Source organism: Notolepis coatsorum (assembly GCF_963971535.1).
Source record: "Notolepis coatsorum genome assembly, chromosome: 10".
Taxonomy (NCBI): domain Eukaryota; kingdom Metazoa; phylum Chordata; class Actinopteri; order Aulopiformes; family Paralepididae; genus Notolepis; species Notolepis coatsorum.
In genome coordinates this window covers 53,275,523-53,293,281 of record NC_140174.1, presented here as the reverse complement: position 1 = coordinate 53,293,281, position 17,759 = coordinate 53,275,523, and the positions used below count along the sequence as shown (strand labels likewise).

The 17,759-nt window shown below is 47.9% G+C and overlaps 1 protein-coding gene across 2 annotated transcripts in view; it reads left to right on the top strand.

The window, feature by feature from the left end:
• LOC311236112 (ATP-dependent RNA helicase DHX8-like) overlaps nt 1-7,706 on the top strand; it is a 90,265-nt gene extending 82,559 nt beyond the window's left edge. For both annotated transcript variants that reach the window (XM_084323722.1, XM_084323721.1), the window contains exons 22-23: nt 5,575-5,754; nt 6,766-7,706. In XM_084323722.1, coding sequence (XP_084179848.1) covers nt 5,575-5,754; nt 6,766-6,985 — 400 coding nt within the window. In that variant the 3' untranslated portion in view covers nt 6,986-7,706. The remainder of the gene's footprint in view (nt 1-5,574; nt 5,755-6,765) is intronic.
• The last annotated feature ends 10,053 nt before the right edge of the window (nt 7,707-17,759 follow it).

Here is a 17,759-nt window from a genome sequence, read left to right as displayed (position 1 = left end):
TACATTGGAATACTGACATACATTTGACATGGAAACTGTACATTGGAGGAGGTTGGGTAGGTGGGGTGGGGTTGGGTGGGGCTGTACATTGGAGGTGGGGGGGGGGGGGGGGGTTGGGTAGGGGGGGCGGCACTGTACATTGGAATACTGACAAAGCCATGCTTGGTCTTTATTGTACAACTGGGTTAGGACATTTGTAGGGGCCAGTTTCGAATTGCAGTCTCCCGTAGGTGTTCTTTGAGAGTGTTTTTGAAGGTGGGTAGTGATTCACATTCCTTTACAGCTTTGGGTAGGGTGTTCCACATTGATGTGGCATAATTGCGAAACGTGTTTAGTCTCTTGTTTGAGCCGAATCTGGGTTTTACATGATTTGTGGAGCTCCCTCTGGTGTTGTGATCGTGGTATTCACTGACCTTTGGGAAGTATTTTGACATGTACATGGGTACCTTGGTCGTGTAGTGTATCTTGTAGACCAGGCCCATTGCAAGTTGCTGTACTCCATCCTAGGTTGGCAAAGTGTGCAGGGGTGAGGTGGGTTCTAGGAGTCAGGTCAAGCAGTAGTCTGACTAGTTTGTTTTGAGATGTTTGTAATTTGGTTTTTAGTGCCTTTGAGGTGCTTTGGTACCATGAGGTGCAAGCATAGTCGTAGTACCCTTGAATGAGTGCTCCTGCCAGAGTCTTCAGGGTATTCTTGTTTACCAGAGAGGAGATCCGGTACAAGAATCGAGTTTGTTGGTTGACTTTTTTTATTACATTGGATGCCATTTTGTCACAGGAAAGATTAGCCTCTAGGATGGAACCCAGGTAGGTAATTTCATCTTTCCTTGTGACAATATTGTCACTCACTGTAACTGAGAAGCCGTCGGTCTTGCTGAGTTTGTTATTTGAACCGAAGAGAATGGACTCTGTTTTGCCCATGTGTAATGATAGTTTGTTGTCGGCGAGCCATATGCAGATTTTGCCTAGTTCCGAGCTGAGGGTTTTTTCAACCTGTAACTTGTTCTTGTCAGAGACCAGCAGGGCTGAGTCGTCCACAAACAGGAACAAGTTGCAGTCACAAGGAGAGGGTCTTTACCTTTTTTGAGCAGCAGGGACAATGACGCCTCTGATAGCGTGGGTGGCATTTGGCCCTTTAGAAGGGAGTCGTTATATACTCTCAGCAGGAACGGAGCAACCAACACGGAGTAAGTTTTATAAAATTCTGTAGTGTAGCCATCTGGCCCGGGTGATTTACCACTTTGTAAGGATTTGATTGCCTCAGTCACTTCAGAGATGGTTATAGGCGTGCCTAACTCTTCAGCTTCCGCTTTATTCGCTTGAGGGTACTTGAGACTTGAGGGGGTTTGGGCGATCCCAGTCCTGCTGGGAAGACTCCGACGTGTAAAGTTTGGAATAATAGTCAGAGAAAATTTCAGACATTTCCGTAGGGTCTGTTGTAGTGACACCTAATTGGGATTTTATTGGGAATCAGTCTAGAGGCACTCGCCACTCGTGCTTGGTACGCAAGTAATTTTCCGGCCTTATCCCCCTGTTCGAAAAAACGTTGCTTGGTGTGCAGGAGTAGTCTCTCGATCTTACTAGTTGAAAGCAAATCATATTGTGATTGAAGCTGGAGTAGTTTTTTATATAGAGCAGGGGTGGGTTTAGACGAGTACTGGATGTCTAATCGTTTAATCTCATCTGATATACCCGTTAATTTGGATTGTTCCTGCTTCCCAAAATGAGAGGTAAAGGAGATGGCCTGTCCGCGGAGATATGCCTTAAAGGCCTCCCAGAGTATGTCACTGCTAACTTCAGGTGTGTCGTTTATCTCAAAGAAGATTTTTATTTGTGCATGAATAAAATCCTTAAATTCAGGTTCAGATAATAAGTGGGAGTTGAATCTCCAAAATTTAGAGGGTGTTCTACCCTGGGGGAAGTTAATTTCAACGGATGTCTGGGCATGATCGGAAATGACTATACTATGGTACTTAGTGGAGACTACATTATGTAGTAGTTTTTCATCTATTAAAAAGAAGTCTATCCTCGAATATGTGTGGTGGACATGGGAGAAGAAGGAGAAAAGTTTATCGGTAGGAAATTTTGCTCTCCAAGGGTCTATAAGGCCAAGCTGTTCCATGTGAAATTTTAGGATGTTCGCCGCTTTGGAGATGGTAGTACGTCTATCCGAAGACCTGTCAAGTTCTATGTTTTGGACCTGATTAAAGTCTCCTCCGATAATTATGTGATGATCATTAAGGTTAGGTATCGAGGAAAATAAATTGGATACAAATGTATCATTGTCCCAATTTGGTGCATATATTGAGGCCAAAACCACCGGAATGTTCTGCAGCCTGCCCGACACTATAACATATTGTCCGTCAGGGTCAGTTAAAATGGTGGAAGGCTCGAAGGGAACATCCCTATGTATAATAATTGCAGCTCCCCTGGCTTTTGCAGAGAATTTAGAATGAAAAATTTGTCCCATCCATGCTCTCTTAATACGGGGGATATCTGAGGTGCAGATGTGTGTCTCTTATAAAAAAAACAAAGGTCACCCTTGAGATGCCATAGGTGGTTAACTACCTTGATAGCCTTGACTTGATAGTTATTCATCCCTTTGACATTCCATGAGACGAAACGGATGTTCCTGCCCGTCACTGCCATGTTCTGTTAAGTATATACATACCTGAGTTGAAAAGATGAAACATTGGAAGAGAGGAGAAAAGTAGAGGGGGATAAAGAAGGGGGGGGGGGGTTGACGCACACACATGCACCCACACAACCATACACAAACATACTCACCCGGGGGTACATCCCTTGGTCCCTAAGGGAACAGTAACAGCCTTTGTACCTCTCAGGATACGCTCCTTCCGGTGGAGACTTCATCCTCACTCCTCTTTTCCCCTCTCTCCCGTTCATTTCGAACAGCCTCCAATATGGTTATGGATAGACTTTTAAATTTGTGTTAAAGAACATTCGAACAGCCAAAAAAAGAAAAACCAAAAGAAAAAAGGGATGAATAAATTCAAAAATTAAAATTAGAATTAGAATAAAAATGAAAGATATTTGCAACACAACTCGGGGCTCATCCGTTAGAGCATGGACGTAAAAGCGCTACCAATGACTCTCACTAAGGAGTGTGACCCATAAAAAGTTGAGAGTGAACGAGTATACCGAGGCGCTCCAGTGTGTATAGGTCAACCTATAATTCAGTGGACCTGGGCAAAGTCCGCTTCCAACCTATAACAGCTCGAAGAGAATGTCTTTAGCCCCTGCTACCATGCCCACTAGGGATATAAAAATTGCAAAACCATAACAGAGTTGAAAAAGAGGCGCCACTTTCTTCCTTTTTTCTTTTTTCCTTTCTCCTTCTGTCTATAAAAAAAATACACATATATTTAAAGAGTAAAATAATAATAATCAAGAGGTATATGCAGTTACAGGGGTTACAAGATTCAGGGACCTCAAAATGTACCTAAAATATGTATAGAAAGGTAATGTGGTTAGCTACATTCGGCAGTGTTAGAGACCTGTACCTTCAGACAGTAAAAAGAATCGTGTGCAAATTTAATTGGTTCAGTCAATACCTTGAGTGCTTCCTGAAACATGTATACAAACCCCCCACTACCCAGTAGATACCATCCGGTTTGGTTGTATTGAGACCCTCAGATAGTAAGAGGAGCATGTGCACCCTGAATATGTTCACCCTGCCTAGAGAGTCATATGTATATAAATCCATACAAAAAGAAAGGACAAATTAAGTTAAGAAAAAAAAAATATATATATATATATATATATATATAAAATCTTTAAAAAGGGCAACAACAAAAATTACGAAATGGGGAGCAGAAGAAAACGGCATGCAATTATTCACAAGGTCATGGCTATAGCAACCTGATTGGCATAGGGTTCCTTTTGAAGGAGTCACTCCAATTGAAATAACTATTACCCTTCTGAGGCATAGGTGGCCACTCTATAGTGACTGGGCACTATAATCTAACCAAGGTCTACAAGTTCAGCCGCACATTTAATATGTCGTAATCATGTCTATTGCTGTTGGTGTCTGTTTCAGCTGGCCCCGAGGTGTCCGTTAGACCTAGGTAAATGGTCTAGTAAATTCAGGCCCAGTCTCTGTACATTCCAATCCGTGCATGGAGTACTCCTGAAGCATACACATAGAACCTTCATTATCCTGTCAAACTGGTCCAGTCTATTTATCTAGCAGCCTCTAAACAGAGGGAACGTCTACAGTTTGAATGAGAGAGAGACACATGTAAAAGAAGCGCTATTAAAAAAAAAAAAAAGGAATTAGAAATAAGTGCAAATAGAATCCGCGTTGGCTATTTGGGAAGCATAAAGTTCTGTTTCAGAAGCCAGTCCGCTTAATGTCAATAGCATCTCCCCATGAATTCTAAGTGTCAGGTCTAACGCGGTCGACCAGTTTAGCCCAACCGATGTCTATAATTTCAGTCTCGCATTCTACATTCATTGTTCATTGCTCCCGGCGTCAGGTTAGCTTACCCCTAGGTACTCGTTAGGTAGCCGTCCACGCTAGGCTAGCTTGGCCTTGAGGTATGTTTCAGCGTCTCCAACAGACATGAAGCGTAATCTGTCCCCGCTCTCCTCCGTAATCATCAGTTTGGCCGGGTAATGAAGACTAGGCCTCAGCCCCCGTTTGTAAAGTAGTGCCATCACATCGCGGTACGGTGCTCGCTGTTCCAACACAGCCGGGGTATAATCCTCGTAGAAAGCAATTTGATGACCGTCGTACTGTATCTCTGCCCTTCTCTTTCTGGCCTCCCGGATCACCTGTTCTTTGGTTTGATAATTATGGAACCTGATGATAACAGGCCTTTTCACCCTGCTTCGGCTTAGCTGCTAGCGACCTGTGAGCACGGTCCAATTCTGGAGGGGTAGGGAGGGTTTCTGCCCCAAAAACCTGGGATAAAAGGGTGGCGAAGAAGGATGTTGGTCTTGGGCCCTCAATCTGTTCTGGTAGTCCAATGATCCGAAGGTTGTTTTACATCGCCCTCGAGCCTCGAGGTCCTCCGCTTTAGCCTTTAGCATAGCATGGCTAGCCCTCAGATCGGCACATGTAGCCTCTAGCGACGCAATTATTTCGCTTACAGATTCCGCATTCTCCTCCAGGGACTTGACCCGCTGTCTGTTGTCGGCCACGTCCGATTTAATTTGGTCAAGTTTATTTTCCAGAGTGGTAATGGCTTTTCTGAACTCTGTGGTCATAGCCTCTTTGTGGTTTTCAAGCAGGGTGGCTAGCCAGGCCTTGCTAAAAGCGTCGTCAGCCTCCTCTTCTTTCTGAACATCGCCCCGTTTTGGTTTTGGAGTCTTGGATGTCATCTTTGTGAGGACAAATATTTAGTTAGCTGTATCGATACTTTCATATAAAAAAAAAACTGTGAAGGTTTGGAGTCTTAAAACATGGAATTTAAAAAAAACATGAGGGAGAGAGGGAAAACATGTCTTACACCCCGCTCGCCATACCGGAAGTCCTCTGTAAATTATTATTTAGACTAAGCATTTTCAAGATTTGCCAGTTCTCACACAACTGGGACCAATATGTTCTCTCCTTAGGCATAAACTGGATGTAGTATCTTGTGGAAAAGCCACCGTACGTGTGCAGAAAGCCATCTGCAGTGGTTTCTTCAGGAACGCAGCCAAGAAGGACCCTCAGGAAGGCTACAGGACCCTCATCGACCAGCAGGTGGTTTATATCCACCCCTCCAGCGCTCTGTTTAACCGGCAGCCTGAGTGGTATGTTACTGTTAAAACCAGCACATCATCACTGGTAAACCAGCACATCATCACTGGTAAACCAGCACATCATCACTGGTAAACCAGCACATCATCACTGGTAAACCAGCACATCATCACTGGTAAACCAGCACATCATCACTGGTAACCAGCACATCATCACTGGTAACCAGCACATCATCACTGGTAAACCAGCACATCATCACTGGTAAACCAGCACATAATCACTGGTAAACCAGCACATCATCACTGTTAACCAGCACATCATCACTGGTAACCAGCACATCATCACTGGTAAACCAGCACATCATCACTGGTAAACCAGCACATCATCACTGGTAAACCAGCACATCATCACTGTTAACCAGCACATCATCACTGGTAACCAGCACATCATGTTGCATCTTTTAGCCGTCAAGTGAAGAAATTAGGATAATTTGAAATAGTTTAATTATAATGCAGTTAAAGACGGTAAAACACTTGAAGTGGGGTGTTGGTTGGCTGTTCTGCAATTTAGATTTTTGTGCAAACGAGCAAAAACATTTAATATATATATATATATATAATATATATATATTAGGGATGCTCGATATTGGCTTTTTTACCTATACTGATATTGTCCAACTCTTACTTTCCGATACCGATATCAACCGATACCGATATATGCAGGGTTTCCCCCCCCAAAAAACGGAATAATTGCAGGTAATTAACATTACATATCTCTTGTCGTGGAATTAACACAACATTATGCATACTTTTGACAATAAATAAAATCAGAATCTGTTCTTACTTGCTTGCCTGGGTAAATAAAGGTTAAATAAAAAAATTTCTTTGTTTTAAACCCATACCGATATTTTCCGATATCACATTTTAATGCCAATATCGGCAGATAATATTGGTAGGCCGATGATATCGGACATCCCTAATATATATATATATATATATATATATATATATATATATATAAATAAAAAAGCACTTATTTATTATTCTCCATCTGTATCCTTAAAGGGTCGTGTACCACGAGCTGGTCCTGACCACCAAGGAGTACATGCGAGAGGTGACCACCATCGACCCCCGCTGGCTGGTGGAGTTTTCCCCGGCCTTCTTCAAAGTCTCCGACCCGACGCGCCTCAGCAAGCAGAAGAAGCAGCAGCGCCTGGAGCCGCTGTACAACCGCTACGAGGAGCCCAACGCCTGGAGGATCTCCCGCGCTTTCAGACGCCGCTGAGTAGCCTGACGAGACGGGAACACCGTGCAAACCAGATGGCGTGCATCCATACTGGATGTTCGAGAAAGACTTAAGAGATGTTTTGGCTGTGCCATAAGGCCCCTTTTACAGTTGTTGTCTGTATCGGTTAAATGCTAAATATCTACTTTTGCAGTCACTCCTGGTGGTGGAATTGTGTAAAATGTCTTCTTCTTTTCACCAGTTAATTTTATTTTATAATTTTTTTTTGAAAATGTTATTGTCTCCGACTTGGACTGGATTTCCCACCAGTATTTTAACACTGAACTCATCTTTGTTCTATTAACTTGTGTTGAAATAAAAGATGAATTTAGTGGCAAGAAACTATTGAGAAAACCAGCTGTGTAATTTGCGTGGCATTGAAGCAGGAAAGGGGAACAAAACACTACCCTGTGATGTTGGCCCTTTTGAGATGGAGGTTTTAAGATATCGAGGAAAACTTGACATGACTGTAAATTCTCGTAGCATAATGTCACATTGGTAACGAGGACCCAACGTAAAACGTAATGGGTACCGTTATGCAATTTGCCTAGTCTTATTATTTTAGTGTAGGCCCATTAGGATCGAAGCAGAATATATATTTTTACAACAAATGGGACACAATGTGCTAGATTTGTGTTTTGTATAGCTTTGCAAGATTGCTTAACTGTACTCTCCAGCGGAATCTTGTAAAATGTCTGTTCTTATTAAATACTGAGGTCTTCATGTCTGTGCCTTGTTTATTTGGTGAACATTGCTTCAATTCAGATAAATCTTTCTAGATTAAAAGTATTTACAAGTTATCCTTTACACCAACTGATGAACTGACTGGTGGGTGATTCAGAATATATGATGCAATTGAATTTATTACAGGAAGCAGATTGGCTACCTGAAATGGTTTGATTATGATGACAAACAGGAGTATATTTTCTCATTTCCACAATACTCACAGCTATAATATTTTGGTTAAAGGTGCTAGTATAGATGACATTCAGCCACTAGATGTTTCACTAGAACACCAGCATGACTTTTTCTTTTTTCCAATCAGGTGCGTTCCATGTGGGGAAATGGGAAGTAGGGAGGGGATACATGTAAGCTAGCCCCTTTCGTGACTTTCGGTTTGCAAGCCTGTGGCTTTTGTGACCGGAGTCACTTGCCCACCCGCCCCGATCACCCAGTAGAGAAACGACCAAGCGTCGTCAAGGGGCTCGCGGTGTGTCAAGAATACATCAGATCTGAATTTCAAAGATACCCAGCGTACAATATGGGTCTAACACAGCTTCACGATGGGGTCTGGAAGCTCGGAGTTGCTAATAAACAGTTTAAAACATTGTTACTCGACGAGTGGTATTTACAGACCGAACGTCCATCTCCGCCGTTGGTGTCACAGCGCATGCGCACCATGCCGCGTTCACGTTACTGGGAAGAAGCGGAAGAACCAGAGGACATCTCGTTGCTACAACTAGGAAGCCTTCACGCTTTGACTCTATATATATATCTATGGATGAAACGCCCACATCCATACTTCCGCAATTCGTGACGCGAAGTGGGAGATATGGGGTCTATAAAAGAATCCCATATGTCCTAGTAGGAATTACCACTAGGAGGCTGACGTGAATGGTTTTTCCCAGTCGGAAACTGGTTCTTCTGCTTCTTCCCAGTAACGTGAACGCGGCATGGTGCGCATGCGCTGTGACACCAACGGCGGAGATGGACGTTCGGTCTGTAAATACCACTCGTCGAGTAACAATGTTTTAAACTGTTTATTAGCAACTCCGAGCTTCCAGACCCCATCGTGAAGCTGTGTTAGACCCATATTGTACGCTGGGTATCTTTGAAATTCAGATCTGATGTATTCTTGACACACCGCGAGCCCCTTGACGACGCTTGGTCGTTTCTCTACTGGGTGATCGGGGCGGGTGGGCAAGTGACTCCGGTCACAAAAGCCACAGGCTTGCAAACCGAAAGTCACGAAAGGGGCTACATGTAAGCATACATTTTGGACCCACCAAAAAGCTTTACAATTATAAATTCATTAATCAATTATTGGGGTGGAGCAATATTTTTTATTCCGCTTTCTAAAAGCTCTGTGGTGTTATTTATATATTTAAAAAAAAAATTATATATAGCACCTAGGTAGAATCTGTAATTCCGTTAAACCGCAGCATCTAGGCAAAAGATCCCCCCCCCCCCCTATTATGTGGGTTGGAGTTAAGGGGATAGGCGAGGGGTATTGCTGACTACACTTTACTGCCAAGAGGTGGACCCTGGAGTAGGGAGATCAAACGTTTTTCTGCCGTCACCGAAAATATATATTTGTTTAAATCGGTGGTAGAGCCAATCTTTATTTAAATTGCATATTCCATCTCTATGAGATGGTCTACTCTACAACATGAAACAATCAAAAACCTTAGTAGTAATGAAATAAATTATTTTGTTACAGCAACTTCCTGTAATTGGCTATAATTCATTATAATCGATCATGGGAAACTGCCTTTTGAGCCCTCCGAGATTATTGTAAATAGCAACGTTCGCTACAATTTGAGTGGTGGTTCTACCAAATGAAAGTATCGTCTGGGACTTTGGCTTTTTGTGAGAAGTGGCCTGAAAATTGTAAGGGCTGAAACTTCTGAATACCATTGTGGGTGGGTCCGTGTACGTTTTGATAGGGTCCAGCTGCATCCCGGAGAATACGCTCACTGGCTTCCGCCAGCCACAGGACGTGCCGCGTGATTACACAAACAAGCCGCATTTCTCGGAGACACTCTGATTGGCCGACGCCTGTTTCTACACTGGTTAGGCTTAGGCACTCTTCGAAGTTGGTTAAGGTTAGAGTTTGTCTTGGAGCGTGACGGCAAGTTCTTTCGACGGTTAAGCTTAGGCACTCTTTCGAAGTTGGTTAAGGTTAGAGTTTGTCTTAGCATGGCGATAGAACGCCAGGTAGTTTGCAGGCTGTTTGACGAGGAAATGGGCAAAGACACAGCTCGTCACAGATTGGCCAAACGCGTCAGTGGCCAATCAGAGAGCGTCTCCGAGAAATGCGGCTTGTTTGTGTAATCACGCGGACGCGCCTGCCAGGCAGCCTGTTACTGTTCCGCAACTGTAAGTTACTTCCGGGGTAGGCCTGATTGGCCCCGACAGGCACGTGACAGGCGCGGCCACGCCTCCGCGGCAGCCTCAGGACGCGCAACTTATAGTTGCGGAACCGGTACAGGCTGCCAGGCATGATTACCAAACCTAGCCGCATTTCTGGCAGATGCTCTCTGATTGGCACTGACTGACGCTCTCTGATTGGCCACTGACGCGTTTGCCCAATCGCGTGACGAGCTGTGTCTTTGCCCATTTCCGCATCAAACAGCCTGCAAACTACCTGGTGTTCTATCGCCATGCTCTAAGACAAACTCTAACCTTAACCAACTTCGAAAGAGTGCCTAAGCTTAACCATCAAAATAACTTGCCGTCACGCTCTAAGACAAACTCTAACCTTAACGTAAGGTTATGTATATAACCAAGTTATATGAATACTGGTGACGCTCGGCGTCATCTGCACTAACCTCACTTCGTGCACATGCACTGAATAAAAATCCACAATGTACCTTTACATACCAACATCCGTCTGGCCACACCCCTATCCGCTACCTTCATAAGCAGGTGTGTGGTCACCTACTCGCCTCCTTCCCAAACTTTAACCACAAGGCGAGATCAAGGGCCGCGGTGGCGTCCCGACGCTGAGCGTTGTTTGTAAGTGTAGCTGTACAATAAAAGAGTCGAGTCGCGCTGGTTCTTAATGCCGTGTATTGCCAAGCAACAAGTAAACAAACCACACCTTCCCCAGGAAGTGAGACACGTCATATCATACAGGCACCGGCCCAGCACGCCCACAAGGCGGAGCTGTAGCCCAGCCTGTAACATCTCCCTTCCTTTAGTAAGTAACAACATCAATCCGTGCAGACCTAAGTAGTATCAAAACACCTCATCAATAACAACCACAATTAAACACAGAATCACAATTTTCCCACATTCCCATTCCCTTTTTTTTTTTTTTTTTTTATATCTTACAGTCCATACGCATGTGCACAGTCCTTGTGTGCTGGGGTGCGAGCGTGACTATGTGTGTGTGTGTGTGTGTGTGTGTGTGTGTGTGTGCATGTGTGCATGTGTGCGTGTGAGACAGTCTCAGTTTGTGTGCGACCTAGAGGTTAAGTCTGTCCGGAGGCCGTAACGGCCTCCCGCTCCGGGAGAAGGCCCGGGCCTGTAACTCACGGCCTGGTGTGTTACCAGTCTGCGGGGAAGACGGCGTCGACCTCGGGGCTGATGACTTTGGAGACTCCTCAGGACCGCTGACGACCTCTTCGGTGCTTCCCCCCCTCGCAGGCTGTTCTGGGGCCAATTCTGGGTGAACTGACGGCTGGGGAGGGGCCGCTTCTGCTGGTCGGAGATCAACCCTGTTGCGGCGATACGCAGTTCCCTCCACGTCGACCAGATAGGACCGGAGTCCCAACTGCTGCAGGCACACGCCTCTTCTCCATCGGCCCGTCCTGTCACCCGGGAGTGGCTTCATCCGTATGGGCTGGCCGACGTTCAGCTCCGGCAGATCCTTCGCCGATCGGTCATACATCAACTTCGCTGCCTGATGTTTCACTCTCAGCTTGTCCGGGACCCCTGTGACGACCTGAGGTACCAGCAGCTGGTCGGCCACAGGGAGAAGGGTTCTCAGTCTCCGCGACATAAGCCGCTGTGCAGGGCTGCACTGCATACCCTCAGTGGGTGTGTTTCTCCAATGTAAAATGGCCTTCCAGGGGTCCTCTCTGGCCCGGTCTGCCTTTCTGCACAGGCTCTTCACAATCTTTACCGCCGACTCCGCTTTGCCGTTAGCCTTCGGGTGCCTCGGTGAGGACATAACGTGCTCAAAGCCCCACTCCCTCGCAAACGCCCGGAACTCCCCACCGGCAAACTGGCCGCCACCATCAGAAATGGCCCTGTCTGGGACCCCGTGGCGAGCAAACTGTGCCTTGCATCGTCGGATCGTGGTGTCCGCTGACAGGTCAGGGAGCAAGTCGACCTCCCAGAAGTCCGAATAGTGGTCCACCACCAGAAGAAAGTTCTGTGCTGCATAGCTGTACAGGTCCATGCTTACCAGCTGCCAGGGCCGTGTGGGGAGCGGGTGTGACATCATAGTCTCTTTCTGTTGTTCGTGTGCATACTCATTGCACACGGAGCACTGCTGTACGTAATCTTTGACTTCCCCTTGCATACCGGGCCAGTACAGTGTATCACGAGCCTGTCTGTAGCACGCCTCGGCCCCCACATGGTTGTAGTGGATCCGTCTCAGCATTTCCGGACGCATAGCTTTCGGAATTATGATGCGCTGACTCCTGTAGAGCACGCCATCCTGTGCACTTATCTCGTCCCTGATGGCCCAATAGTCCCGGACGGCTAAAGGGGTCTCCTCTCTGTGGTCTGGCCATCCCTTCAGCACGACTGACTTGAGTGTTTGCAGACACACATCCTCCTCAGTGTGTGTTCGAATCTGTGCCAGACGTTGGCTGCTGACGTTCAGATAGTCCGCCTGCCGAATGGCGGCCGTGTCCCACTGCTCCTGCCGCATGCTGCAGACCATTTCCCGTCTGTACAGTGTATCTGTTCTCTGTGGTGGGGTGGTGGCTCTGCTGAGTGTGTCACTTATGTACATTTCGGGGCCTGGCTTGTACACCACCGCCAGGGAGTAGTTCTGCAGTGTGAGGAGCATGCTCTGAAGGCGCTTTGGCGCACTGAGGAGAGGCTTAGTGAAGATGGACACCAACGGGCGGTGGTCGGTCTCTGCAGTCACATCACCCCTCCCATATAGGTAGTAGTGGAAGCGTTGACAGGCGAATACGATGCTTAGACACTCCTTTTCTATTTGTGCATAATTTTGCTCCGTTTGGGTCAATGCACGAGAGGCAAATGCGACAGGCTGTCCCCCCTGAAGCAAGCAGCAGCCCAGACCCGTCTGACTGGAGTCGCTCTGTACGGTGACCGGCTTGTGGACGTCATAGTACCTTAGGACTGGCACCGCCGTGATCAGAGCCTTGATTTCCTTCATGGCAGCCTCATGTTTGGGCAGCCAGTGCCACATCACATCTTTGTCGAGCAGTCTCCTCAGAGGCTCACATACCGCTGACAAGCGTGGCATGAATCTCGACAGGTAGTTCACAAACCCAACACATCGCTGGACCCCTTTTGCGTCTGTGGGGTTTGGCATGTCCAGAACCGCCCTGACCTTGTCAGGGTCAACCTTGAGGCCCTCTGCGGACAGTATGTGGCCGTGGAAGCGGACCTCCTTCAGTCGAAACTGCAGCTTTTTCAGGCCCAGTCTCAGCTTTACCTCTCTGCATCTGTCCATCAGAGCGACGAGGTTCGTGTCATGGTCGTGGTTGGCCTCATCCTCTGTGTCCCCACAGCCCACTATGAGGATATCATCAGCTATGGGCTCAATCCCCGTCAAGCCAGCCAGCAGCTCATGCTGCTTTCTTTGGTACAGCTCTGGAGCCACTGACACACCGAAAGGGAGTTTTAGCCAACGTTTCCTACCCCACGGTGTCCAGAACGTTGTCATCAGGCTGCTCTCTTCGTCCAAACGGCACTGTAAAAATGCATCCCGTGCATCCACCAGCGTGAATATACGTGCCTTTGGCAGCTTATACAGCACGTCATCCAAAGTGGGCATCAGGTAATGGGACCGTTTCAGAGCTCGGTTAAGGGGCTTTGGGTCTATACACAGTCTCAATTTGTCTGGCCTTTTCACTATGACCAGATTGCTAATCCAGTCCGTGGGTCGAGTGACTGTGGTCAAGTGCCCATCTTCTTCATATTTATCCAGCTGTGCTTTAACAGCTGCCTTCAGGGCCACTGGAACGTTCCTGGGAGCACACTGCACCGGCGCCACCGTGCTGTCCAGCTCAAAGTGAATATCACCGGGCAGAGACTCAACAGGGCTGGTGAACACATCATGGTAGGTGCTGACGAGCCACTCTTTGGTCAGTGACACCTTCCTGCAGTGCTCCACTTTATTCAGCTCCTCAGGAATGGTGAAGCGTATCAGACCAAGCCTCTCACATGTCTCCCCCGAAAGCAAGGGCCTCTGGCCAGTATGTACGACTTCAAAGTCCAGTCTGTGCGTCTTACCCCTAATGACGCATTGTGTGCTGTACACCCCCAACGAGCTCATCCACTCACTGTTGTAAAGTTTCAGTTTGATGAAGCTCTTCTGAAGGGGTGTTCTAGGTGCCAGTCTTGACTTGTCCTTGATGCTCATCACATTGCATGTGGCTCCCGAGTCGAGCTGGCACCTTTGGAGGCCTTTTTGCAGTGGTAGGTTGACAAACCACTTTTTACCTTGAGTGTTCACAGCCCCCACGCTCTCTACTGTGTACACGTCTCTCTCCTCCCGGTCGCTGTCCTCCCGTTCCCCTGGCCATGGGTCATCCACAGCATTTAACTGGCGAGCCTGCTGGCCTCTTTTCATGCAAACTTTTGCAAAATGGTTAGCCGTGCCACATGAACGGCATGATTTACCAAAGGCGGGGCACTGGTCACGCCCACGTTTGTGCCGTGTGCCACAGTACTTGCATTCACCAGTGTCTCTCATGTTCTGTGGCTGTGCCGATGTGTTGGCCTCGGATGGCCTGCTGGCAGGCCTCCGTCCATATCGCTGCCCTTGTGTGGCGTTAACGCTGTCCCCAGGCCCGGAGCTGCCGCTGCCCAGAGACATGGTCTTTAACCTACTGTCCATGACCTCAGCTGCTCGACAAATACTGATGGCCTGATCCAATTTAAGGTCCTTTTCTCTTAATAAGCGCCGTCTAGCGCCCTCATCAGTTATCCGTAGGACAATACTGTCTCTTATGAGTTCATCTTTAATAGCTCCATATTCACAAGAGGCAGCCTTTTCTCTCAGTCTTGTAACAAAAGCATCAAACAGCTCTCCATCCTCCTGTTTCAAGTTGCCAAAAACGTACCTCTCGAATATCACGTTCTTAGCCGGTGTGAAGTATTGCTGCAGTGCTGTCAGAATAGCCCCCACATCTTTTTGTTGCGCCACGGTGAGTCCCAGGTTGTGTTTGTAAACATGACGACAGTCATTCCCCATTAACCGTCTGAGCGCCGCCGCCTGTACTGGCTTTTCCTTCTCGCTGAGCCCGGTCGCAAGCAGATAGTCCTCGAACTCTGCTTGAAAGCTCACCCAGTTGCCGTGAATGTCTCCCGTCATCTTCATTGGCTCCGGAGGCGGAATGCTGGATGCCATTGTCGCCACAAACTCTCACCCAAACAACACATAAACGTCCGCTGTTATTGCAAACAGCTGTTTCGGGCCGTATATAAATCCTCTTTGGGTCCTCCTAGTTCCACTTCTGACACCATGCTTGTAAGTGTAGCTGTACAATAAAAGAGTCGAGTCGCGCTGGTTCTTAATGCCGTGTATTGCCAAGCAACAAGTAAACAAACCACACCTTCCCCAGGAAGTGAGACACGTCATATCATACAGGCACCGGCCCAGCACGCCCACAAGGCGGAGCTGTAGCCCAGCCTGTAACAAGCGTCACCAGTATTCATAGAACTTGGTTATATACATAACCTTACGTTCTATATCATACTGGCTGCCGCTCAGCGTCATCTGCACTACAGGAGCTGAGCGGGAGCCTGAAGCTCGACAAATGTACCCTGCTGAGGCCCCCCACAACCATCAGACCGGAGAGGACCGAGCCCCCCGACCCTCCCTAATGGAGGATACCCTCCCTATTGGAGGACGGGAGGGAGATGGATCCGACCGTGCGAAGAGAAACTCGAGCAACTCAACGCACAGGGTGAGCAGACCGTGGCTTGACCCCACGACTACGCACACGCACAACCCGCATGCCACCAGGGAACGAACGGAAGGAACAAACCTCGTTACTGCCCCCAAAATCACGTGGTCAAGAGCAAACTCAACCCCGTGGCAAGGCCGTAGCAGCGGAGCGCGAAGGAAGACCCAGACCCACTGAAGGGACTGGATCCCCCGGAAAAAGGGGGCCCGGAGAGGTCAATGACGCCAAAGCATCAAGACCTCACCAGGCGGTCACTTAGTGACACCGCCCCCCGCATCGCCAGCGTATTCGGACAGGGCCCCTCCAAGAGCGGGCCCTTCCCCCCACTAGTACGCCGCCTGGCACACTGACCCTGGCAAACTCAGCATGGCCGTAACTTGAAGCACTCAAAAAGCTATACTACAGCGGAAGCAGGCAGCGCACCGGGGAGACGACCCCAGAGGGGGTCGATCCCTTAAACCAGGCAGCAGGCGTTTGACCCGAGCCTGGAGCACTGCGGACGAGACAGGCGCCAAAGGGGTCAACTGAAAACAGCACCCCGGCGGAAGGGGCGTATGCTGGCATTGTTGCGCACCATGACAAAGCCTCCACCAAAAAACCCGACCCAGAGGGGTCGAGGCAGAGAAAGCTGACACGATTGGCAGGCGTCATGAACGTGCAGGGGCACACTCAACCGGGTAACCCGGGAGTTGACTCTGCTCCAACACACCAGGGAATCAACCACCCTCTTGGTACCACATGCGGTGGTTGTTCCTATAACACCTCAAGAAAAAACTCCAAAACACACCTGCGGGTATACACTGGCTATACCGCAGTACAAGTGTTTCAGTTTTCAAAAAAGGGTTATTCCAGGCCTACGGGTCGACGAAACATAACTTCGGACCGGGCCCGGCGGCTCGGGAAGCACACAGGGCTACCAGAGGAGGTCCAAAAGACCACCCCAACAGCCCCCTCTTCGCCATGCGTGAGAGAGGAGCGAAAAGAATGGAGAACCAGCCCCTTCATGATAGTGCAAGGTACAATATGTACCCAACAAAGGGTCTCCATAACGCCCAACCCTGTGACACCCGGGCCGACCCGGCATTTTTTTCCCCGAAAAAAGCACAAGTCCCTCAGGGTACCAGAACAGCAGATCTGCGTCCCCGGCAGACAACGGGTTAACTGACCTGGACCAGCATGACCAGAACCAGTCCCGTGCCCTAATCACGCCGACATCCCCACTCCAAGAGAGGGGGTAGGTACGCGTGTCGATCTAAAACATAAAAAGAGGGCGCCACCCAGACGGTCCCATTCGTACCGCGCTCAGTGGCCCACCCCAAGGGCGTGAGACCCCTCTACCTATGTTTTGATCTATTCCGTTAACATCCCCCAGATATGAACGAGAATTCGTCGAGACCTAGTAACAGGCGCTCGGAAGAGAAAACCTCCATCCCAGTTGCCCTATAAAAACACCCCGAGCCAGCACTATGTACGTGTCGAGACCCAAACACATCAATGGATAGTCTAACAAGACACCAGACATTGTTCCTCCAAGTCGCCTGGGAGAACGACAAGGAGCCGTCGTGCTTCATGTTCTTTCATCTTTTTAATAAAAAAGAAAGAAACACAGAATGACATGAATCCCACGTGACGTGGCTGAGGGTAATTTTTTTTTTCATTTTTACATACCGCCACCCTCGCCACAGGGAGGAGACGGGAATCCCCAGAGAGACTTCCCACGCGAGCTGTATAGATTGAAAATAAATATTGCAACATTGAGCTATGTAACACTTGGGTTAGGGCTCTCCGAGGAGGAGGCACTGAACCAATACACACTCAATAATCGAATTGAATCGAATACACATACAATAGAGCAGAACTCCTTTTTGAAGTTCTACTCACCTTGACAATCTGAGGAGGAGGCTCTGAAACTCTGAGGAGGCTCCCTCACT